The 19,594-nt window shown below is 32.1% G+C and overlaps 1 protein-coding gene across 1 annotated transcript; it reads right to left on the bottom strand.

Annotated features, from left to right (window-relative positions):
• Nucleotides 1–12,627: 12,627 nt before the first annotated feature.
• Nucleotides 12,628–17,341, bottom strand: LOC115879557 (the record flags this gene model as incomplete). The annotated part of the gene is made up of 5 exons (XM_030896451.1): nucleotides 12,628–12,773; nucleotides 13,993–14,229; nucleotides 15,310–15,549; nucleotides 15,767–16,924; nucleotides 16,984–17,341. Coding segments are annotated over 5 exons (2,139 nt in total), but the record flags the coding sequence as incomplete, so codon positions are not given.
• Nucleotides 17,342–19,594: the final 2,253 nt, after the last annotated feature.

The following is a 19,594-nucleotide window of genomic DNA, read 5'->3' on the forward strand; positions in this document are numbered from 1 at the left end:
TATTCAAACATATGTTGGGAGTTCGGGATATGATGATTGGTTGAATGCTTTCCATGAATTACCAAGAACATATATAGATGAAGGTGTGAGAGATACAAAGTCTAAGTTTGATCATAATTATGGAATAGTGCATGATCTCGAAAGAGATAAATTTTTTTTGGGTTTAACACAAAAACCTGTGGAAATAATTGGTAAAAATATTCATGTGGAAGGTATAAAATATCCCGGAACGGTTGGTTTATATGAATTACTTTTTAAAAAAGAACCTGTTGGATACAAAAATGATGATTTAGAAAATTATATGGACATATTAAAAAGAACTAATGCATATCGTAGAAATTTTGATCCCAACGAGCAAGTGCAAGGAAATAGTTCACACAAATATGTAACAATAATTGGACCTTACTTGCAACGAAAGGGTATTACAAAAACTAAAACAATAACACCATTGGAAAGGTTGACTGAAGCTTTTGCTAAACCGAAAGCACCATTTAGAACTAGTAGAACGACGGCTGTCCAGAAAGGGAAAGGTTTAACTTTAAAAATAAATAAATCAAATACAGATTATGTGTATTGGGATAATATAAATGAACTTGTAGATCGACTTCGTCTTTTACTAGCATCTACAGATGCTGGCAATACAGCCCACAACAATGAAATATTATCTATAATTGAGGAATTAAGAGAGGCTAAAGTTATACTATAAATAAGAATTGATAGTTATAAACAAATCAATTGTTGACCAATATCAAACCATGTCTGTTGATAAATTTGGTTGTCATATTTCTAAACGTAACATTGTAAATACAACAACCTTGGAAAACACAATCTTATCAAATGTTGAAAATAAAATTTTATATAGGTTTAAGACAGATGTAAACTATATTGAAAATAAAGTAATTGAACATTTTCAAGGTAATATAGACAACACAAACAAGAGATTAAGTGAAAATGAATCAAACAATAATAATTTTGCAAAGAAAATTAAGTTTTTTGATGAAAAAATTACAAAACATGAAGATAAAATTATACAATTTAATGATAATATAAAAACAATTAATAATTTAAAAACAGAAATAGAACAAATTAAAGATTCCATTAACGATACATCACAAATTGAATCAATCAAAAGAAATCTTCAAAATGACATTAAAACAAAATTTGAAGATTTCACAAACAACGTTTACGAAAGAGTTAATCAAGAAGTAGCTTATTTTAAGAATGTTCATGATAAAATTGACAGAACTGAAAAAATTACAGCGACAGCATTAAATATGCACTTAGTTAACCATAAAAAAGACATAGAAGAACTACAAGATCTAAGACAGCAATTTAATAATACATTAGCTGAAATTACAAAATTAAAATCAGAAAAAAATTTGGAAAGTGAGATAGAAATAAAAGTAAAAGTGAAATTTCTACAATAAAATCCAGTTTAGAGAAGTTCGATTTAAAATTGGATGAACTTTATGTAAGTCTAGAATCGTTGAAAGAGTATGTAAAAGAAGAAAATACAAAAATTAATGCTGATATTGATGAAATTGATAAGACCATGAACACTCAAATTAGAGAAGTGATAATTAAAAATCAAAAAGAAAGAATTAAACATCTAAGAAATGATATTGATAATATTGTTTCATCTAAGAGTAAACTTATAAAGGATACTCTTAATGGTAAAAAATTATCTGTTGTATCTTTAGAGATTAGACAATATATAGAAAATCTTTCACAAAATATATATACTATCTCTAAAATATTGCATGAAGAACTAACAAAAATAGAAACGGAAGTAGAAAATTCTGCAAATAAAAGAAAAGATTTTCTATTAACAACAGTTAAAGAATATCTAGATAACCTAGTCAAAGAAATAATTAAAATTAATGAAATTTTGATTGAAACTAATAAGGATGAACAAATACAAAAATTAAAAGAATGGAGAGAGATGTATAAAAGCTTTGTGGACAACTACTCTCAAAACAAAATATCTTTTGGTAAAATTTCAAAAGTATGACAACCATTAAGGAACAAGTAGTTAATGAGTTACATAAACCTGCTAGAAAAAAATTTATGCGAAGAAGGGTAATTGTTAAAGGACTAAATGATCTTTTACAGGCAGATCTAGTAGAAATGCAACCATATTCTAAATTTAACAGGGGTTATAGATATATTTTATTTGTTATAAATGTGTTTTCAAAATATGTTTGGGCAGAACCTGTAAAAACAAAATCTGGTAAGGATGTTGCCACAGCAATGAAAACCATATTACTTACTTTAAAAACCAACCCACAAAATTTGCAAACGGATAGGGGTACAGAATTTTTCAACCAACATTTCCAAAGACTGATGGAAAGATTTAGAATTAATCATTATAGTACTTTTCCAATTTAAAAGCAAGTGTAGTTGAAAGAGTAAACCGAACATTAAAAACCAGAATGTGGAAAATGTTTAGTTTGCAAGGAAATTATAAATGGCTTAACATTTTACAAGATATCGTTAAGGATTACAACAACACCAAACATTCAACAATTGGAATGAAACCAAACCAAGTAAATAAACAAAATGAAAAGAAGATTTTAAGATCAATCTTTACTCATGCTAAAACAGTAGATTCAAAACTTGTTAAATTTAAAGTTGGAGATCATGTGCGTATAAGCAAGTATCGCGAGGCGTTTTCCAAAGGTTACACTCCAAATTAGTCAAATGAAATATTTAGAATTAAAAAAGTTAAGATGACAAATCCCAGAACATATATAATTGAAGATGAAAGAAATGAGGAAATTCAGGGTGGATTTTATGAACAAGAATTACAGAAAGCAAAACACTCTGATGTATACCTCGTTGAAAAAATTCTTAAAAATTCTAAGAAGAAAAGGAAACGAAGTTTATGTAAAATGGTTAGGATTAGATAAAAAGTTTAATACATGGATTAATAAAAATGATGTATAGTTGTTTTATGTAACTTAAAATAAAATAAAGCACTAATTAATATAATATCGTTTTATTTAATATTTGGCTAAATACAAATATTAGCAAATCGTGTTAAATACATTTTAGTTCTGTGTTCTTTGCTTAGTATTGGATCAAGAATAAGCTTACAATTATTAATTCGTTTTTCAAAACGAAGTCTATCTAAATAATAAGTTCTAAATTCACTTTTTCGAAGTTTATTTTTCTCTTCCTGAAAAGTCACCGATTTCTTCATAATATTTTCTTTTAAGTCCATTTCTCTTTAACCCGGTTTCCAGTTCTTCAGGATAGAGTGTTAGAAACTCCAACATTGTTGAAACATTTTCACTGTTTGGATTTTGATTTGGTTGTAAAATACGATAAATATTATCAATATGATCATCTTCCTGACTTGAAATGCTGGTTTGGAACACTTTAAAGTAAAGTGAAAATTCTTGTTTCTTTATAATAGAAATCCTGTAATCCACAACTTCCTTTAATCGCCATAATGTTTCTATAGACTCATATCCCAAATATACATAGCTTGAATATTCTTCTTTAATTTTTATAACAGGAAGACTGTTGACTTTTTCAAAATATTGTCAAGAAAAATGGCGCATCCGCCAGAAATTAAAAATGTATTACTGGTTGCCTGCACAACCGCAACGTATCCGCCAGAAATTAAAAGACTTTTTCAGGCGCCATCTTTTAGTCAAGTCGAGAAGTAAGGGAATCAGACAATAGAATTGTCTGGTATGAAGAAGTACGCTTTCCGAGAATTGGGGAAATTTCGAGAAGCAGTCAATAGAGTATATAAGCCGGAGCCATCGACAACTGAGAAAGTTTTTGAAATTTGAATATACCGCGTGGAAATTGAAAATCGGACAATTTGGTGAAGGAATCTTATAAATAGTTAGTTTGTTGTGTGTTATAAGTTAGTAATTGTGTATAAAGTGAGAAAAATAAATTCGTTAAGTATTTTATTGTGAGTTTAAATTAGTGGACCCACGGAATCCGTAACAATTGGTGTCGGAAGTGCGATTCAAGAGGATTTTAAGAAGAAATTAAGTGGATTGGAAGATTTTTAGACCCAATTAGAGTATTTTTATGGTTGGTACAAGAGAACAAGCGAAGAAAATGGAAGAAGTAAGCAAATTATTGGGCGATTTTATGGAGAATATGAGAAGAGAGAAGGCAGAAGAACAAGAAAGACTACGTGAAGAACGAGAGAAGAGCGAGCCCGACTAGAAAGAGAGAAGGCAGAAGAACAAGAAAGACTCCGTAAAGAACGAGAAGAAGAGCGAGCCCGACTAGAAAAAAGAGAAAGCAAAAGATAAAGAAGAGGAAAATTACAAACGACAAAAAGAAAAAACAAGAAGAACAGGACCGGCTTGAGAAGATTTTCAGAGATTTGAAATTCCATCAACAACAAGATAAACAGGAAGAACAGGACTGGCTTGAAAAAATTTTCCAAGATTTGAAAATTCAACGACAACAAGACAAAGAAGAAGAACAGGACCGGCTTGAGAAAATTTTAGGCAATTTAGAAATTCGTCAGAAGAATGAATGGAGGGAAATTTTAGAAGATATAGAAACGCGCCGCCAGAAAGAAAGACAAGAAGATCAGGACCGTCTTAAGAAAACTTTAGAAAATCAAGAAATTCGACTTCAGAAAAGCTTGGGGAACAGCAACAAGCAATGTTGGAAGTACGTTGCCAGGAACAGCAGAACCACTTCCAAGAAGCCGTAGAAGATCTGGAGGAGCGCCTTCAGCAGAAGATAGAAAGGTTGAGATGGACTCTACAGAAGACCAAGGTACAAGTAATGACACCTGGCGTTCATGGAACTGCGAACCTCAAGGCCCCGACCTACGATGGACAAACCACCTGGACGATGTACCACCGCCAGTTTGAAGCAGCGGCTGCTGCCAATGGATGGACTGACCAGGAGAAAGCAGCGGCACTTGTCATCGCGCTGCGTGGCCCTGCCCTGGAACTCCTGCAAACTATTCCTGCAGCCCAACAGCAGGAATATCAAACTTTGGTCGCTGCACTGGACAGAAGATATGGCGACCAACATCGACGCCAACTTTACCAGGCACAGATCAAGACACGCCTGCAGAGGTCCGGAGAGAGTCTGCAGGAATTTGAAGCAGACTTACGTCGGCTGGTACACCTGGCATATCCAGAAGCACCGGAAGGATTTAGGGAGGAACTCGCTGCTCAGTGCTTTATCAGCGGACTGAGGGACAACGAATTACAGAGGGCGCTGCAAATATCCCGATTTTCCACCAGCAGCGAAGCACTGGTCAGGGCGCTGGAAATCGAAGCTGCCTTTAGCGCCATCCCTAGGCCGAAGATAAGATCGGTAACGGTCGAGGAACAGCCCGAAAGCACTCACAGAGGTTTGGAGGAGATGTGTAAGAAAGTCGACAAACTATGTGAGCTACTAATAAACAAGGGAGTCAACAACACCCAGACAGAGAACCAGAGAAGATTCCAGGACATAAGGTGCTTTAGATGTGGCAGGAATGGCCACATTAAACGGTATTGTCGCATCCAAATGCGATTCCATTCACCATCCAGAGAACATCGGCACATCGGAAGATCCCAGGACATAAGTTGCTATAGATGTGGCAGGAATGGCCACATCAAACGGGATTGCCGCGTCCAAATGCGATTCCGTTTACCATCGAGAGAACATAGGCACCCGGAAATCAACACTAATGAGCGAGTATTGGCTGAAGAAAACAGAGCCCCTAGGATGTTTTCCGTTAGGAGTCTAGGAAAAACCGCTGACAGTTTGGTGATCAACGGGAAGATCAATGGTAGAAGAATTCGAATGACTGTGGACACAGGCGCTATGGTATCGTTGGTGCGGACTAACTCGGTGCAAGGATTGAAGATGATGCCTCTTAGAAGAAGAGTGTATTTACGTACAGTTACGGGAGAAATGGCCGTTGTACGGGGAGAGGCTTTCATAGAACTGGAGTTAGGAAATTTGAAGTTCCAGCATAGCGTTTTAGTGGCAGATATTGAAGATGACTTCATCTTGGGCATGGATGTGATTCGTCAACATGGATTTTCGTTCGATCACCAGAGAAATATCCTGAATATCGGAAATGAAGAGTTTATGTTATCTCCAGACAAGGGACCAGGAAGAATGGATGTAAGATCAGCGGAAACTGTGGTGATACCTGGTAATACCGAGAAGATCGTATTCGGTAAAGTGGAGAAAATCGCTGGGTGCTGTGTTGGACTGGTACAAAATGGCGACAAGAAACAAGATAGGTACTTAGTAGGACAATTATTGGTGAACACCGACAAGAATATACCGATCAGAATTGCGAATCTTTTCCCGAAAAATCTGCTAACCTGTAAGAAGTGTCACCCGATGTGATGAAGTGTCGTCAGCTGTTACACAAATGGCATCCAAAGAAACACTAAAACATCTAAAACAGCCATGGGATCACCTAACATCTGAGGAGAAACAGTTGTAATAAGCAGTTCCTGCGAAAGCATGGCAGTATTTTTGAGAAAAATAACAGTGGAAGAACGGATTTTGTGAAGCACCGAATTAATACTGGTCATGCCCAACCGATTCGACAACGTCCTAGAAGGGTTCCCCTTTCCAAACAACAAGAAATGGAGACAATGGTAGATAAGATGTTAGAAGATGGAGTTATCGAAGTATCATCAAGTCCATGGTCATCTCCTGTTGTTTTGGTGACGAAGAAAGATGGTAGTACATGATTATGCGTGGACTATAGGAAGCTCAATGACGTCACTAAGAAGGACAGCTACCCACTGCCACGTATAGACGACACGTTAACCACACTGGCAGGTTTGTGCTGGTTCTCCACTCTCGACTTAAAGAGTGGATACTGGCAAGTTGGGGCCTGGACGAGGAAGACAAAGAAAAGACGGATTTTTCTACAGGAAACGGACTATACCAATTCAAGGTCATGCCGTTTGGGTTATGCAATGCTCCAGCCACTTTCGAACGTCTAATGGAGGTGGTGTTAAGAGGATTAACTTGGAAAACGTGCTTGGTTTACCTCGACGATGTATTGGTATGGGAAGAACTTTTGAGGAGCATTTGCGAATTTAGAAGATGTCTTCGGCCGCATACGGAATGCTCACCTGTACTTGAACCCGAAGAAGTGTAGTTTATTCCAGCGACAAGTGGAATTCTTGGGTCATGTAGTCTCAGCAGACGGAATTTACACCGACCAGAAGAAAATCGCTGCAATCAAGGATTGGCCTAAACCTCGCGACAAACATGAACTTAGAAGTTTTCTGGGTTTATGCACATATTACAGAAGATTTGTCAAGGGATTTGCCAACATAGCTGCACCTTTACATAAACTTACAGGTGATGAAGTCGGCTACGAATGGAACACCGATTGTGATGTAGCCTTTGAAAGACTTAAAGCGGCTTTATGTTCAAGTCCTATTTTAGCCTACCCACAACAACAAGGAAGGTATATCCTGGATACCGACGCCAGCAACATCGGCATCGGTGCAGTGCTATCACAAGTGCAAGATGGCGAAGAACGAGTGATAGAATATTACAGTCGAGTTCTATCCAAACCAGAAAGGAATTACTGCGTTACCCGGAAGGAGCTGCTAGCAATTGTAAAGGCAGTTGATCATTTCATAAATACCTGTATGGCCAAGAATTTTTAATTAGGACAGATCATGCGGCTCTCAAATGGCTTATGGAGATGAAACAACCTGAAGGCCAAATAGCACGATGGCTCGAGAAGCTCCAGCAGTATCACTTTACCATCCAACATCGTGCTGGGAAGATGCATGGTAACGCAGACGGTTTATCCAGAAGACCCTGTCAAACCGATTGTAAGCACTGCTGTAAAACGGAACAACGTGAAGGCACTGTCATGATAAGGAGTTTTAAGCTTGGAGCTGATGAACAGTGGACGACGGCACAGTTGAGGAAAGACCAAATGGAAGATCCAGACATCGGAGCAATACTAGGGCTCAAGGAAGGTAACGGCGAGAGACCACCGTGGCAGGATATTGCGGACAGAGGGCTAGTTTTCAAAGCTCTCTGGGCTCAGTGGAATTCACTGGTTATTGAGAATGGATTGTTAAAGCGCATGTGGGAAAGTGCGGATGGCAGGACAGTAACAACTCAGTTACTGGTACCAAGGAAGAAAGTTACCCAGGTATTGGAAGAAATTCACGGTGGTAAAACTGGAGCCCATCTTGGGGTAAACAAGACCTTGAGCAAGCTGAGAGATCGTTTTTACTGGGTGGATTATTGCGAAGATGTCAAGAAATGGTGTCGACAATGAAAACTTGTGCAGCCAGCCAAGGACCAAGCACTCGCTCTAGGGGAAAAATGAAACAATATAACGTTGGACTGCCATTCGAAAGAATCGCTGTTGACATTGCAGGCCCATTCCCTGAAACGCACAAGGGCAACAAGTACGTTTTAGTAGCGATGGATTATTTCAGTAAATGGCCAGAAGTTTTTGCCATTCCAAACCAAGAAGCATCGACTGTAGCTGAAGTATTGGTCAATAATGTCTTCAGTAGATTTGGAATTCCCTTAGAGCTTCACACTGACCAAGGAAGGAACTTCGAGTCAAGACTGTTCCAGAAGATGTGTGATCTGCTTGGTATTCACAAGACTAGGACAACAGCTTTACATCCGCAGTCTGATGGGATGGTCGAAAGATTCAATAAGACCATTGAAGAACACCTCTCGAAAATGGTGGCCGAACATCAAAGAGATTGGGATCAACACATACCGCTGTTCCTAATGGCGTATAGAAGTGCAGTTCACAACACCACCGGACTTTCACCATCGAAGATTTTATTTGGTCGAGAATTACGGTTGCCTTGTGACTTGGTGTTCGGATCACCAGACGACGGCACCACAAATGTAGAGGACTACGCGGATGAACTGAAGGAAAGGTTAATGGAAATTCATAAGGCCGTAAGAAGTAAGATTACGCTAGCCAGTGACCGGATGAAAGCTCGTTACGACCTCAGAGCCAATTCTACGGGATTTCAACAGGACGATATGGTATGGTTATATAACCCACAGCGCAAGAAAGGGAGGTCCCCAAAGTTAACTCCAGCATGGGAAGGTCCTTATACAGTCATCAAGAGGATAAATGATGTTGTGTACCGGATTCAACGCAGCCCTAGAAGTAAGATGAAAGTAGTTCATCTGGACTATTGAAGAGATACCAGAGTTAGGAAACCTTGATCGGGACGATCAAATTCGGAGAAGGGGCAATGTCAAGAAAAAATGGCGCATCCGCCAGAAATTAAAATGTATTACTGGTTGCCTGCACAACCGCAACGTATCCGCCAGAAATTAAAAGACTTTTTTCAGGCGCCATCTTTTAGTCAAGTCGAGAAGTATGAATCAGACAATAGAATTGTCTGGTATGAAGAAGTACGCTTCGAGAATTGGGGAAATTTCGAGAAGCAGTCAATAGAGTATATAAGCCGGAGCCATCGACAACTGAGACAGTTTTTGAAATTTGAATATACCGCGTGGAAATTGAAAATCGGACAATTTGGTGAAGGAATCTTATAAATAGTTAGTTGTTGTGTGTTATAAGTTAGTAATTGTGTATAAAGTGAGAAAATAAATTCGTTAAGTATTTTATCGTGAGTTTAAATTAGTGGACCCACGGAATCCGTAACAATATAATTTAAAGTTGTCTATATTCAACATGGGTTCGTTAATTTGCTGGGGAATGCAGAAGTAATTTCCTCGATGATTGCAAAAACTATTCCAATTTTCTTCACTTAGAGTTATAGAAAAACCATTTTTTCCACCGATTATAATTTTCGGTGAAAAATCTTGATTACTTATACCAACAATAACAAATTTTGATGAAGATTTATTCAAAAAGAAAATTTTTGAATTTAATAGATTTTCAAAGTTTTTAGAAGACATGGTGAATGAACTAAATAATATTAAGTTCTCTTCTTACTTTAATATTCGAACCCCTACTAATTTATACCCCCACCTATTGATATCGTCAACTCATGCGCATTGCTTATTGTCTATTCGAAACAATATTTTAAATGAAATTGATTATTGAAAGTGTAAATTTCCTGTTTGAAATTTATAATAAAAAAAGATAATTAAAATTGTAATATACAAAAATATTGTAAAAGTTAAAAAGAGATTAACGATATTAAAAATGTTATATCTATTATTTTTTTCATTAATAAATTTAGTATAGTTGAAAGATTCATTTTGAAAATGTGTATATTTTAATTCGGATCTTTCAATCCAATTGGTATCAAAAATGGTTTGGTTTGAATAATGATATAAAATTTTAAAAAACCTACTAACATTTTCTCCTTTGTTGATGGGATATATAAAACTAAGCGTATTATTATTGATTAAATCAACTTTCATAAACTGACAATTTTTATCAAGTGTAATGTTTGTTTCATTCGAAAAACATATTTCACATCGGGTTACAGTGGGGGGATAATGAACATAAATAACATTTTGAAATATGAAATAAAGGAGAATAAAATGGGTTTGATGAGCCATTGAAAGAATGTAAATATTTTATTAAAAAATTTATTTATCTAGAATTTACTTCCATTCAAGATGATTACCAAATGATATTTGACAATATCTTTTCTATAGAAGAATATAAATACTTATTAGCATAAGAAATATATGTTGAAAAAAAGATGTAAATTAATGAATAATAATATCATCAAAATTACACGTTCCAGTGAATTATTAGATTTTTTTGAAATTTTCTTTCTTATTTTTTTTGTTTTGGCTTAACCATAGACATTCATTTAAATTACATAATGGAGAAATTTTGTGATGCTCTTCTATAGGACAGTCATCATAGTTCCATTCATAAATTTCAGTTCCACAATAGTAACATTTGCATACGTCACTATATGAAATATAATAAAAGCCTGCTCCTGCTAATACCTCAGGTTCCAATTTTCCATTCCAGTTTTTAAAAGTAGAAAGTCGATTTTCATAGATTTTATAAGTAACATCATCAATATCTTTATCAAAACTTTCCAAACACATCTTAAGAAGGTTTAATAAGAAATGAAATATTTTCAAAACATGTATTTATAAGTAGGTATATTTTTCATTAAAATGCATTATCAATACAAAAGTATATTTTTAATTAAAATAAAAACTTATCTACCATATAAAATAATTATATTAGTCACTACATTCTAAATAGGTTATTACCATTTAACATGTAAAACTAAAATACATGAAATATAAATTGTTCCTATATATAATTAATTATAATTTGATAACTCTATAACTAATATGTATAAATTATGATAAGTTTAAAACATTCTGAAGGGAATAATAAATTAATATTAATAAATATATTTGTTTTAACTCATTAATTTAATTTATTAAATTAATGAGTTAAAACATTTAGGAGAGGAATGAAAAATACAATCACAGTGAATCATATTAAATGTTTAAATTAATATAATTTATTATTGATAAACGATGATGATGGAAATCTTCATTATTGCTACATTTCCGATCTTTCTAAATTAATTTCTAAACAACTTAGTAAACACAATGGTAGAAAATATTTATGTGAAGGATGTTTGCAATATTTTGATACAGAACAAAAATTACAATACCATAATAGTTATGATTGTGATCATGTTAAAATTAATTTACCTTCTAAAGAATTAGTTAAAGATAAATATGGAAATGTGGCATATGAAAATGTATTAAAATTTATAAATTATCAAAAACAAATGGAAGTTCCTTTTGTGATTTATGCAGACTTTGAATGTATTTTAAAACCTTTAAATAATAATGAAAATGTAGAAGATCCAAATAGTTCATATACTGTAAAAAAATTTAAACATATTCCATACTCTTTTGCATATTATATCAAATGTTCATTTGATGATGCATATTCTAAGTTTGAAAAATATAGATGTTTGGATAGCGAAAAAGTTTTTATAAATTCTCTAGAACAAGATGCGTTAAATTTATATCACACATTTTTAAAGACTCCTAAGAAAATGAATACTCTAACAGGATTAGAACAAACTACACATAACAATGCTAAAAACTGTCATATTTGTGATAAGCCACTTTTAAGGGATAAAGTTGCCGATCATTGTCACCTTACGGGTAACTATAGAGGACCAGCTCATTCTTTGTGTAATATAAACTATAAAATTCCTAATTTTATTCCAGTTATAATGCACAACTTACGTAATTACGACAGCCACCTATTTTTAAAGAATATGTGTTCAAATAAAGAACAACTATCAGTAATTCCCCAAAATAAAGAGAAATATATTTCTTTTAAAAAACACATTCTCGTAGATAATTATTTTGATAAACATACAAAAAATTAAAAAAAAAAGAAATTTATCATAGAGATTTATCGACTCCTTTCAATTTTTATCATTTTCTCTATCTAATTTAGCAGATACTTTGATAGATGAACAATGTAAAGAAATAAAAAAGATTTTCGAAGATGAGGAACAATTTAAACTTATTCGTCAAAAAGGTGTATTTCCATATAGTTATATCAGGTACTTTACTTTTAGCTGATATTTTCGAAAATTTTCGAAAAACATGTTTGTCAACATATAAACTAGACCCTGCACACTTTTATACATTTCCCGGTTTATCTTGGGAAGCCTGTTTACGTTATACAGGCATAGAACTGGAATTACTGATAGATCCAGATATGATACATTTTTTTAAAAATAGCGTTCGTGGTGGAGTAAGTTCATGCATAACACGGAAATCAGAGGCAAATAATCCTTTTCTATCAAAATTTGATTCAACAAAACCTAATAAGTATATAATGTACTATGATGCAACAAATTTATACGGTTTTGCAATGTCCCAATATCTGCCAACAGGTGATTTTGTATGGTCAACCGAAAAAAAAAAAATCTACATATTTTTTCAATTTCTAATACATCTAGCAAAGGTTATGTTTTAGAAGTTGATATAGAATATCCTGAGCACCTTCATGACTATCACAACGATTTTCCTTTTTGTCCAGAAAATTATAAACCACCTAATTCAAAATCTGCAAAATTAATACCAAATTTAAACAATAAATCAAAATATGTTATTCATTACCAATTACTAAAATAATGTTTGCAAAACGGTCTTAAGTTAACTAAAATCCATAGAGTGATACAATTTTCTCAATCTGCTTGGTTGAAAAAATTTACAGATTTAAACACAAAGTTACGTAATTAGTATAAAAATGAATTTAATCGCCACATGTACAAATTAGCAAATAATAGTATATATGGAAAAACAATGGAAAATGTGGATAGGAGAGTCGATGTAAGACTTGTTACCGAATGGGAAAAAATAAAAGAAAAGATGGAGCTGAAAATTTAATAGCAAAGCCATATTTCAAGGACTTAACAATTTTCTCAGAAAACTTAGTCGCTATTCAAATGAAAAAAATACTAGTTACTTATAATAAACCAATATATGTTGGATTTTCTATACTAGATATTTCAAGAACTGTCATGTACGATTTTTTTTATAATTTTTTAAAACCTTTGTATAAAGATAATGTGTCTCTTTTGTATACTGATACAGATTCTTTTATTCTGGAAGTGACAACAGAAAATGTTTACCATGATATTTATATTATATAATTTAATAAATTAAATTAATGAGTTAAAACATTTAGGAGAGGAATGAAAAATACAATCACAGTGAATCATATTAAATGTTTAAATTAAAGAAATAATATTAAATTAAATATTATTTAAAAATATGTTGAGGTCTGGATGATCAACATTCCACTGATAAAATGAAATATCATGATGACCCCAAGCAAGTGTTTTATAGTCATATGGTATTTGATATCTTTTATCGTCCTCGGAATTCAATGCAATTTTATGTATTAATTCGGTAAAAATTGTATGTAGTCGAGAACGAAACACATACATAGAGCAAAAAATTTTAGAATTATTTTCCACAACATCTTTGTAGTGGATATAAAGTCTAACTGATTTTTAATAGCATGTTTTTTTATACCTTTGGCTTTCTTTATTAAACCATTTTCGGTTTTTACACAGTAAGCTTTTGCTCCGGTACCATAGAAAGCTACAATCGGTTTACCAGCATATTCATCCTTAAATTTGCCAACCACTGATTGTGTTATTGACATATTATGCATATTATTAGGTACATAATTGGAAGTGTCAAATTTATGAATATTTCTATTCATATCATGGTAAACATTTTCTGTTGTCACTTCCAGAATAAAAGAATCTGTATCAGTATACAAAAGAGACACATTATCTTTATACAAAGGTTTTAAAAAATTATAAAAAAAAATCGTACATGACAGTTTTTGAAATATCTAGTATAGAAAATCCAACATATATTGGTTTATTATAAGTAACTAGTATTTTTTTCATTTGAATAGCGACTAAGTTTTCTGAGAAAATTGTTAAGTCCTTGAAATATGGCTTTGCTATTAAATTTTCAGTCCATCTTTTCTTTTATTTTTCCCATTCGGTAACAAGTCTTACATCGACTCTCCTATCCACATTTTCCATTGTTTTTCCATATATACTATTATTTGCTAATTTGTACATGTGGCGATTAAATTCATTTTTATACTAATTACGTAACTTTGTGTTTAAATCTGTAAATTTTTTCAACCAAGCAGATTGAGAAAATTGTATCACTCTATGGATTTTAGTTAACTTAAGACCGTTTTGCAAACATTATTTTAGTAATTGGTAATGAATAACATATTTTGATTTATTGTTTAAATTTGGTATTAATTTTGCAGATTTTGAATTAGGTGGTTTATAATTTTCTGGACAAAAGGAAAATCAACTGTTGTGATAGTCATGAAGGTGCTCAGATATTCTATATCAACTTCTAAAACATAACCTTTGCTAGATGTATTAGAAATTGAAAAATATCTAAATTTTTTATTTTTTTTCTGGTTAACCATACAAAATCACCCTGTTGGCAGATATTGGGACATTGCAAAACCGTATAAATTTGTTGCATCATAGTACATTATATACTTATTAGGTTTTGTTGAATCAAATTTTGATAGAAAAGGATTATTTGCCTCTGATTTCCGTGTTATGCATGAACTTACTCCACCACGAACGCTATTTTTAAAAAAATGTATCATATCTGGATCTATCAGTAATTCCAGTTCTATGCCTGTATAACGTAAACAGGCTTCCCAAGATAAACCGGGAAATGTATAAAAGTGTGCAGGGTCTAGTTTATATGTTGACAAACATGTTTTTCGAAAATTTTTGAAAATATCAGCTAAAAGTAAAGTATCTGATAGCAAATATATATCTGAATAATTTCCGATACTTTCACATTCGAAAAGATCCCAAACTTTAAGAGGTCTTTGGTATTCCTCGTCAGTAATATGTTCATCTGTTAAACTGTTAAAAAACTGATCTTTTTTAGGTAAAGCAGTTTCCTCTAATTTTTCAAAACTGTCAATATAAATATATGGAAATACACCTTTTTGACGAAGAAGTTTAAATTGTTCCTCATCTTCGAAAATCTTTTTTATTTCTTTACATTGTTCATCTATCAAAGTATCTGCTAAATTAGATAGAGAAAATGATAAAAATTGAAAGGAGTCGATAAATCTCAATGATAAATTTCTTTTTTTTTTAATTTTTTGTATGTTTATCAAAATAATTATCTACGAGAATGTGTTTTTTAAAAGAAATATATTTCTCTTTATTTTGGGGAATTACTGATAGTTGTTCTTTATTTGAACACATATTCTTTAAAAATAGGTGGCTGTCGTAATTACCTAAGGTGTGCATTATAACTGGAATAAAATTAGGAATTTTATAGTTTATATTACACAAAGAATGAGCTGGTCCTCTATAGTTGCCCGTAATGTGACAATGATTGGCAACTTTATCCCCTAAAAGTGGCTTATCACAAATATGACAGTTTTTAGCATTGTTATGTGTAGTTTGTTCTAATTCTGTTAGAGTATTCATTTTCTTAGGAGTCTTTAAAAATGTGTGATATAAATTTAACGCATCTTGTTCTAGAGAATTTATAAAAACTTTTTCGCTATCCAAACCTCTATATTTTTCAAACTTAGAATATGCATCATCAAATGAACATTTGATATAATATGCAAAAGAGTATGGAATATGTTCAAATTTTTTTACAGTATATGAACTATTTGGATCTTCTACATTTTCATTATTATTTAAAGGTTTTAAAATACATTCAAAGTCTGCATAAATCACAAAAGGAACTTCCATTTGTTTTTGATAATTTATAAATTTTAATATATTTTCATATGCTACATTTCCACATTTATCTTTAAGTAGTTCTTTAGAAGGTAAATTAATTTTAACATGATCACAATCATAACTATTATGGTATTGTAATTTTTGTTCTGTGTCAAAATATTGCAAACATCCTTCACATAAATATTTTCTACCATTGTGTTTACTAAGTTGTTTAGAAATTAATTTCGAAAGATCGGAAATGTAGCAATAATGAAGATTTCCATCATCATCGTTTATCAATAATAAATTAACATGAATATTTTTTTTAGCATTTGTGAAATGTAGAGGACCAATTACTTCATATTCTTCATTTTTAGAAATTTTATTATAATATTTTTCTAAACCGTATACATTAATAGAAATATTGTTTTGATTTTCAAATTTCTTGATGTCTTTTAATGATATTGGAAAATCAATACCTGCAGTGTTCAAAACCGTTGAATAATGAGGGTATGATGATGTAACAAAGTCAACACCTGTTGGAGTATGAAGAGCTGCCATGATAGACCAAGCAAAGCAGTAGTCATCGTTATTTCTTATGTTAACTACAGCTTGACGTCGTACTATTTCAGGAGGTAGTTCAATAAATGATGATGCTCTCAAAGGGTTGAATTTATTGATGTTAATTTCCAAATGAATAAAATTAAGTAAGATCCATCCTGAAACCAGAAATAAAAATTAATTACATATATATTTTAGATTAAAGTTAAACACTTACCCGAATCTTTTTCTGCAAACTCATCTGCCTTATTGTCAATAACTGTTGCAAATTCTTCTATCAAATCCTTTATTGCACTGCTGTTACAAATTACTTTAAATGGAGTGTTGAATGATTTTACATCATGATTATCAGTACTTGGATTATAATAATAGCCAAAAAGCTCCATATTAATTTTAATGCATGTATGTTTTCTTAATTGATCCTCAAATATACGAAGAATCTTTTGTTCCAATTTTATAAAGTAATTTTTAACATTTACGATCATCTCCTCCATAGATAATCTGTATGTTATTATTCGTTCTTTGAATGCAGATTTAATAATTTGTACTCCTGGTTGTTCAATTATTTTAGAATTATTTTTATGTGCGTTTGATCGTAGATGACCAAACCATAAATTTTGTGATATTAACTCCTTGCATTCTTCACAATATTTCTCTATAAAGACAATTATTTTGTTAATTTCAAAAGGTTATAACATAAAATGAAAAAAATCTTACTTTTTTCTTCAGGTGTAGACTTTGTCAACCATCTGTTTAGAAAGGAAGATTTGTTGCAGACACTCTTTAAATGCCGAGATAGGTTATCTTTACGAGTAAAGTTTTTTTTACAGGATGGACAAATAAACATCTTTCAATTTTATACTGGAAAATAATTTTATGGTTTTATTATTAAATTTTATTCAGTTATATGTAAGGTTAAGTTTGGAAAAAAGAATGTATCAATATAATTTAATTAAAAAAATAAATGAAAAAAAATGTAAATATTTAATTAAAAGGATCCACTAACTTATCGAAAGATTTTTTTAAATATTGTAGTTCTGCATTATTTTCACTTGTTATGTTTGTTTGTTTAGGAAATTGTTCCTGAGCGAAGCTGAGAGTTTTTAATTTTGAACAGGGTTTTAAATACTTTTTCAAAGTTTTCTTCTTTTTGTTGATAATAAAGGATGGTTTACTATTTTCGATTTTATTCTTAAACGTTTCTCCTTTTTCATCGGAACTAAACTCTATTTTTTGAGAGTGTGCCGGTGAAAAAGGAGAAATGTTTTGACAGGAACTATTCTGACTCTCATTTTTGGAGTCATCAATACATTCAATTATTAAATCTAGTTCATCATCAAAATTATTAATTTCTTTATGTTCATCACTATTAACAGAATTATTACATTTACTATTATGTAGTAACGTCTCCTCAAATTTTGAAATGGAAATAGGGTCATTCGTAAGTTCCTCTAAAAATATTTCGTTAAAATCAATATCTCTATTTTCAACATCTGTTAAAATTGGTTTAAATCAGGAAAGTTTTCCATTTCAAATGGTGTAAAAAGGTTGTCTGTATTTATAATGTCACTATTATCAATTTCATTCAAGAAATTGTCTAATTGTTGATTGAAATTAATAATTGGTGTAGTGATGTTAGGTGTAGTCATGTTTTCCATTTCAAATGGTGTAACAAGGTTGTCTGTATTTATAATGTCACTATTATCAATTTCATTCAAGAAATTGTCTAATTCTTGATTGAAATTAATAATTGGTGTAGTGATGTTAGGTGTAGTCATGTTATTAGTTTGAATATTTATCAAGTCTGAATTAAAAATGAAACGAGGGTTAGAAAAATTGTTCATCGAAATTATTTGTAAAATATTAATTCTTTCAGGATTCATTTAAAAAATATTTACCTAAAATACACAAACAAGTCACAACACAAAATAAAGCGAAAATCTAAAAACAAATCTGCGTAAAAAGTTTCATAGATAACGAATACATCTACTCAGATTCTTCTCTCTATTTCCTAACAGGAAGTATACAAAGTTTTTGTATGCTCCTTGCAAATCGGCCACAGTTTACACATATACATACATCTTACAGCACTCTGTATGAGTCTTTCGGTTTTTTCTCTTAGGACAGTAGGCACATTTATTAGACTCACGTTGCACTTCCAGCGGCGCAGCTTCATCTTCAATCCCCAAATGGTCCCTAATTTGCATTCTCGACAATACGGGGAGTATTCTGATATTTGCTCGTAACATTTGATGAGGCTTAATCAGCTCGAAGAGCTCGAAGGCTAAGTTTTTTTAAATATTTACGTCGTGCCATTTCAATACCAGTATTTTCAAAATATAATAATATTATATATCATATATTAATATGATTATTAATTAATAATCATATTTTAGTAAAACATCACAAACTTACCAAAATATTTGAACAAAAACCAAAATTTTACGTGAAATTACAGACGAACGTGATTGCACGCGCAGTGAGGAAAACGCGTGAGAAAAACGCTCACATCAAGTACACTATCACTTCGATCATGCCATACTGATCGCTCGAAATATTCTGCAACGTCATTCCCCCTTACTTAAAAACGATGCCAAAGGCATACCTGGACGCTCAAGGTTATTGTATTAACTACAACAATTTCCTCGTACAAAAACCAATGTTGTGAGGGATTCCCTCATAGCGCGTGTAACGGAGGGTTAATGGTGTTTTTAAGTTTACAAAAATAATTTAATTAAAAACGGACATAGGCTATTTGCGTCGTTTTTTTTTCTTGTAATTTGGGACTTCGCCAAATTTCAATTACCTAAAAAATGAAACTAACATTT

Source organism: Sitophilus oryzae, unplaced genomic scaffold, assembly GCF_002938485.1.
Source record: "Sitophilus oryzae breed Bouriz unplaced genomic scaffold, Soryzae_2.0 scaffold_1582_pilon_pilon, whole genome shotgun sequence".
Classification (NCBI taxonomy): Eukaryota; Metazoa; Arthropoda; class Insecta; order Coleoptera; family Curculionidae; genus Sitophilus; species Sitophilus oryzae.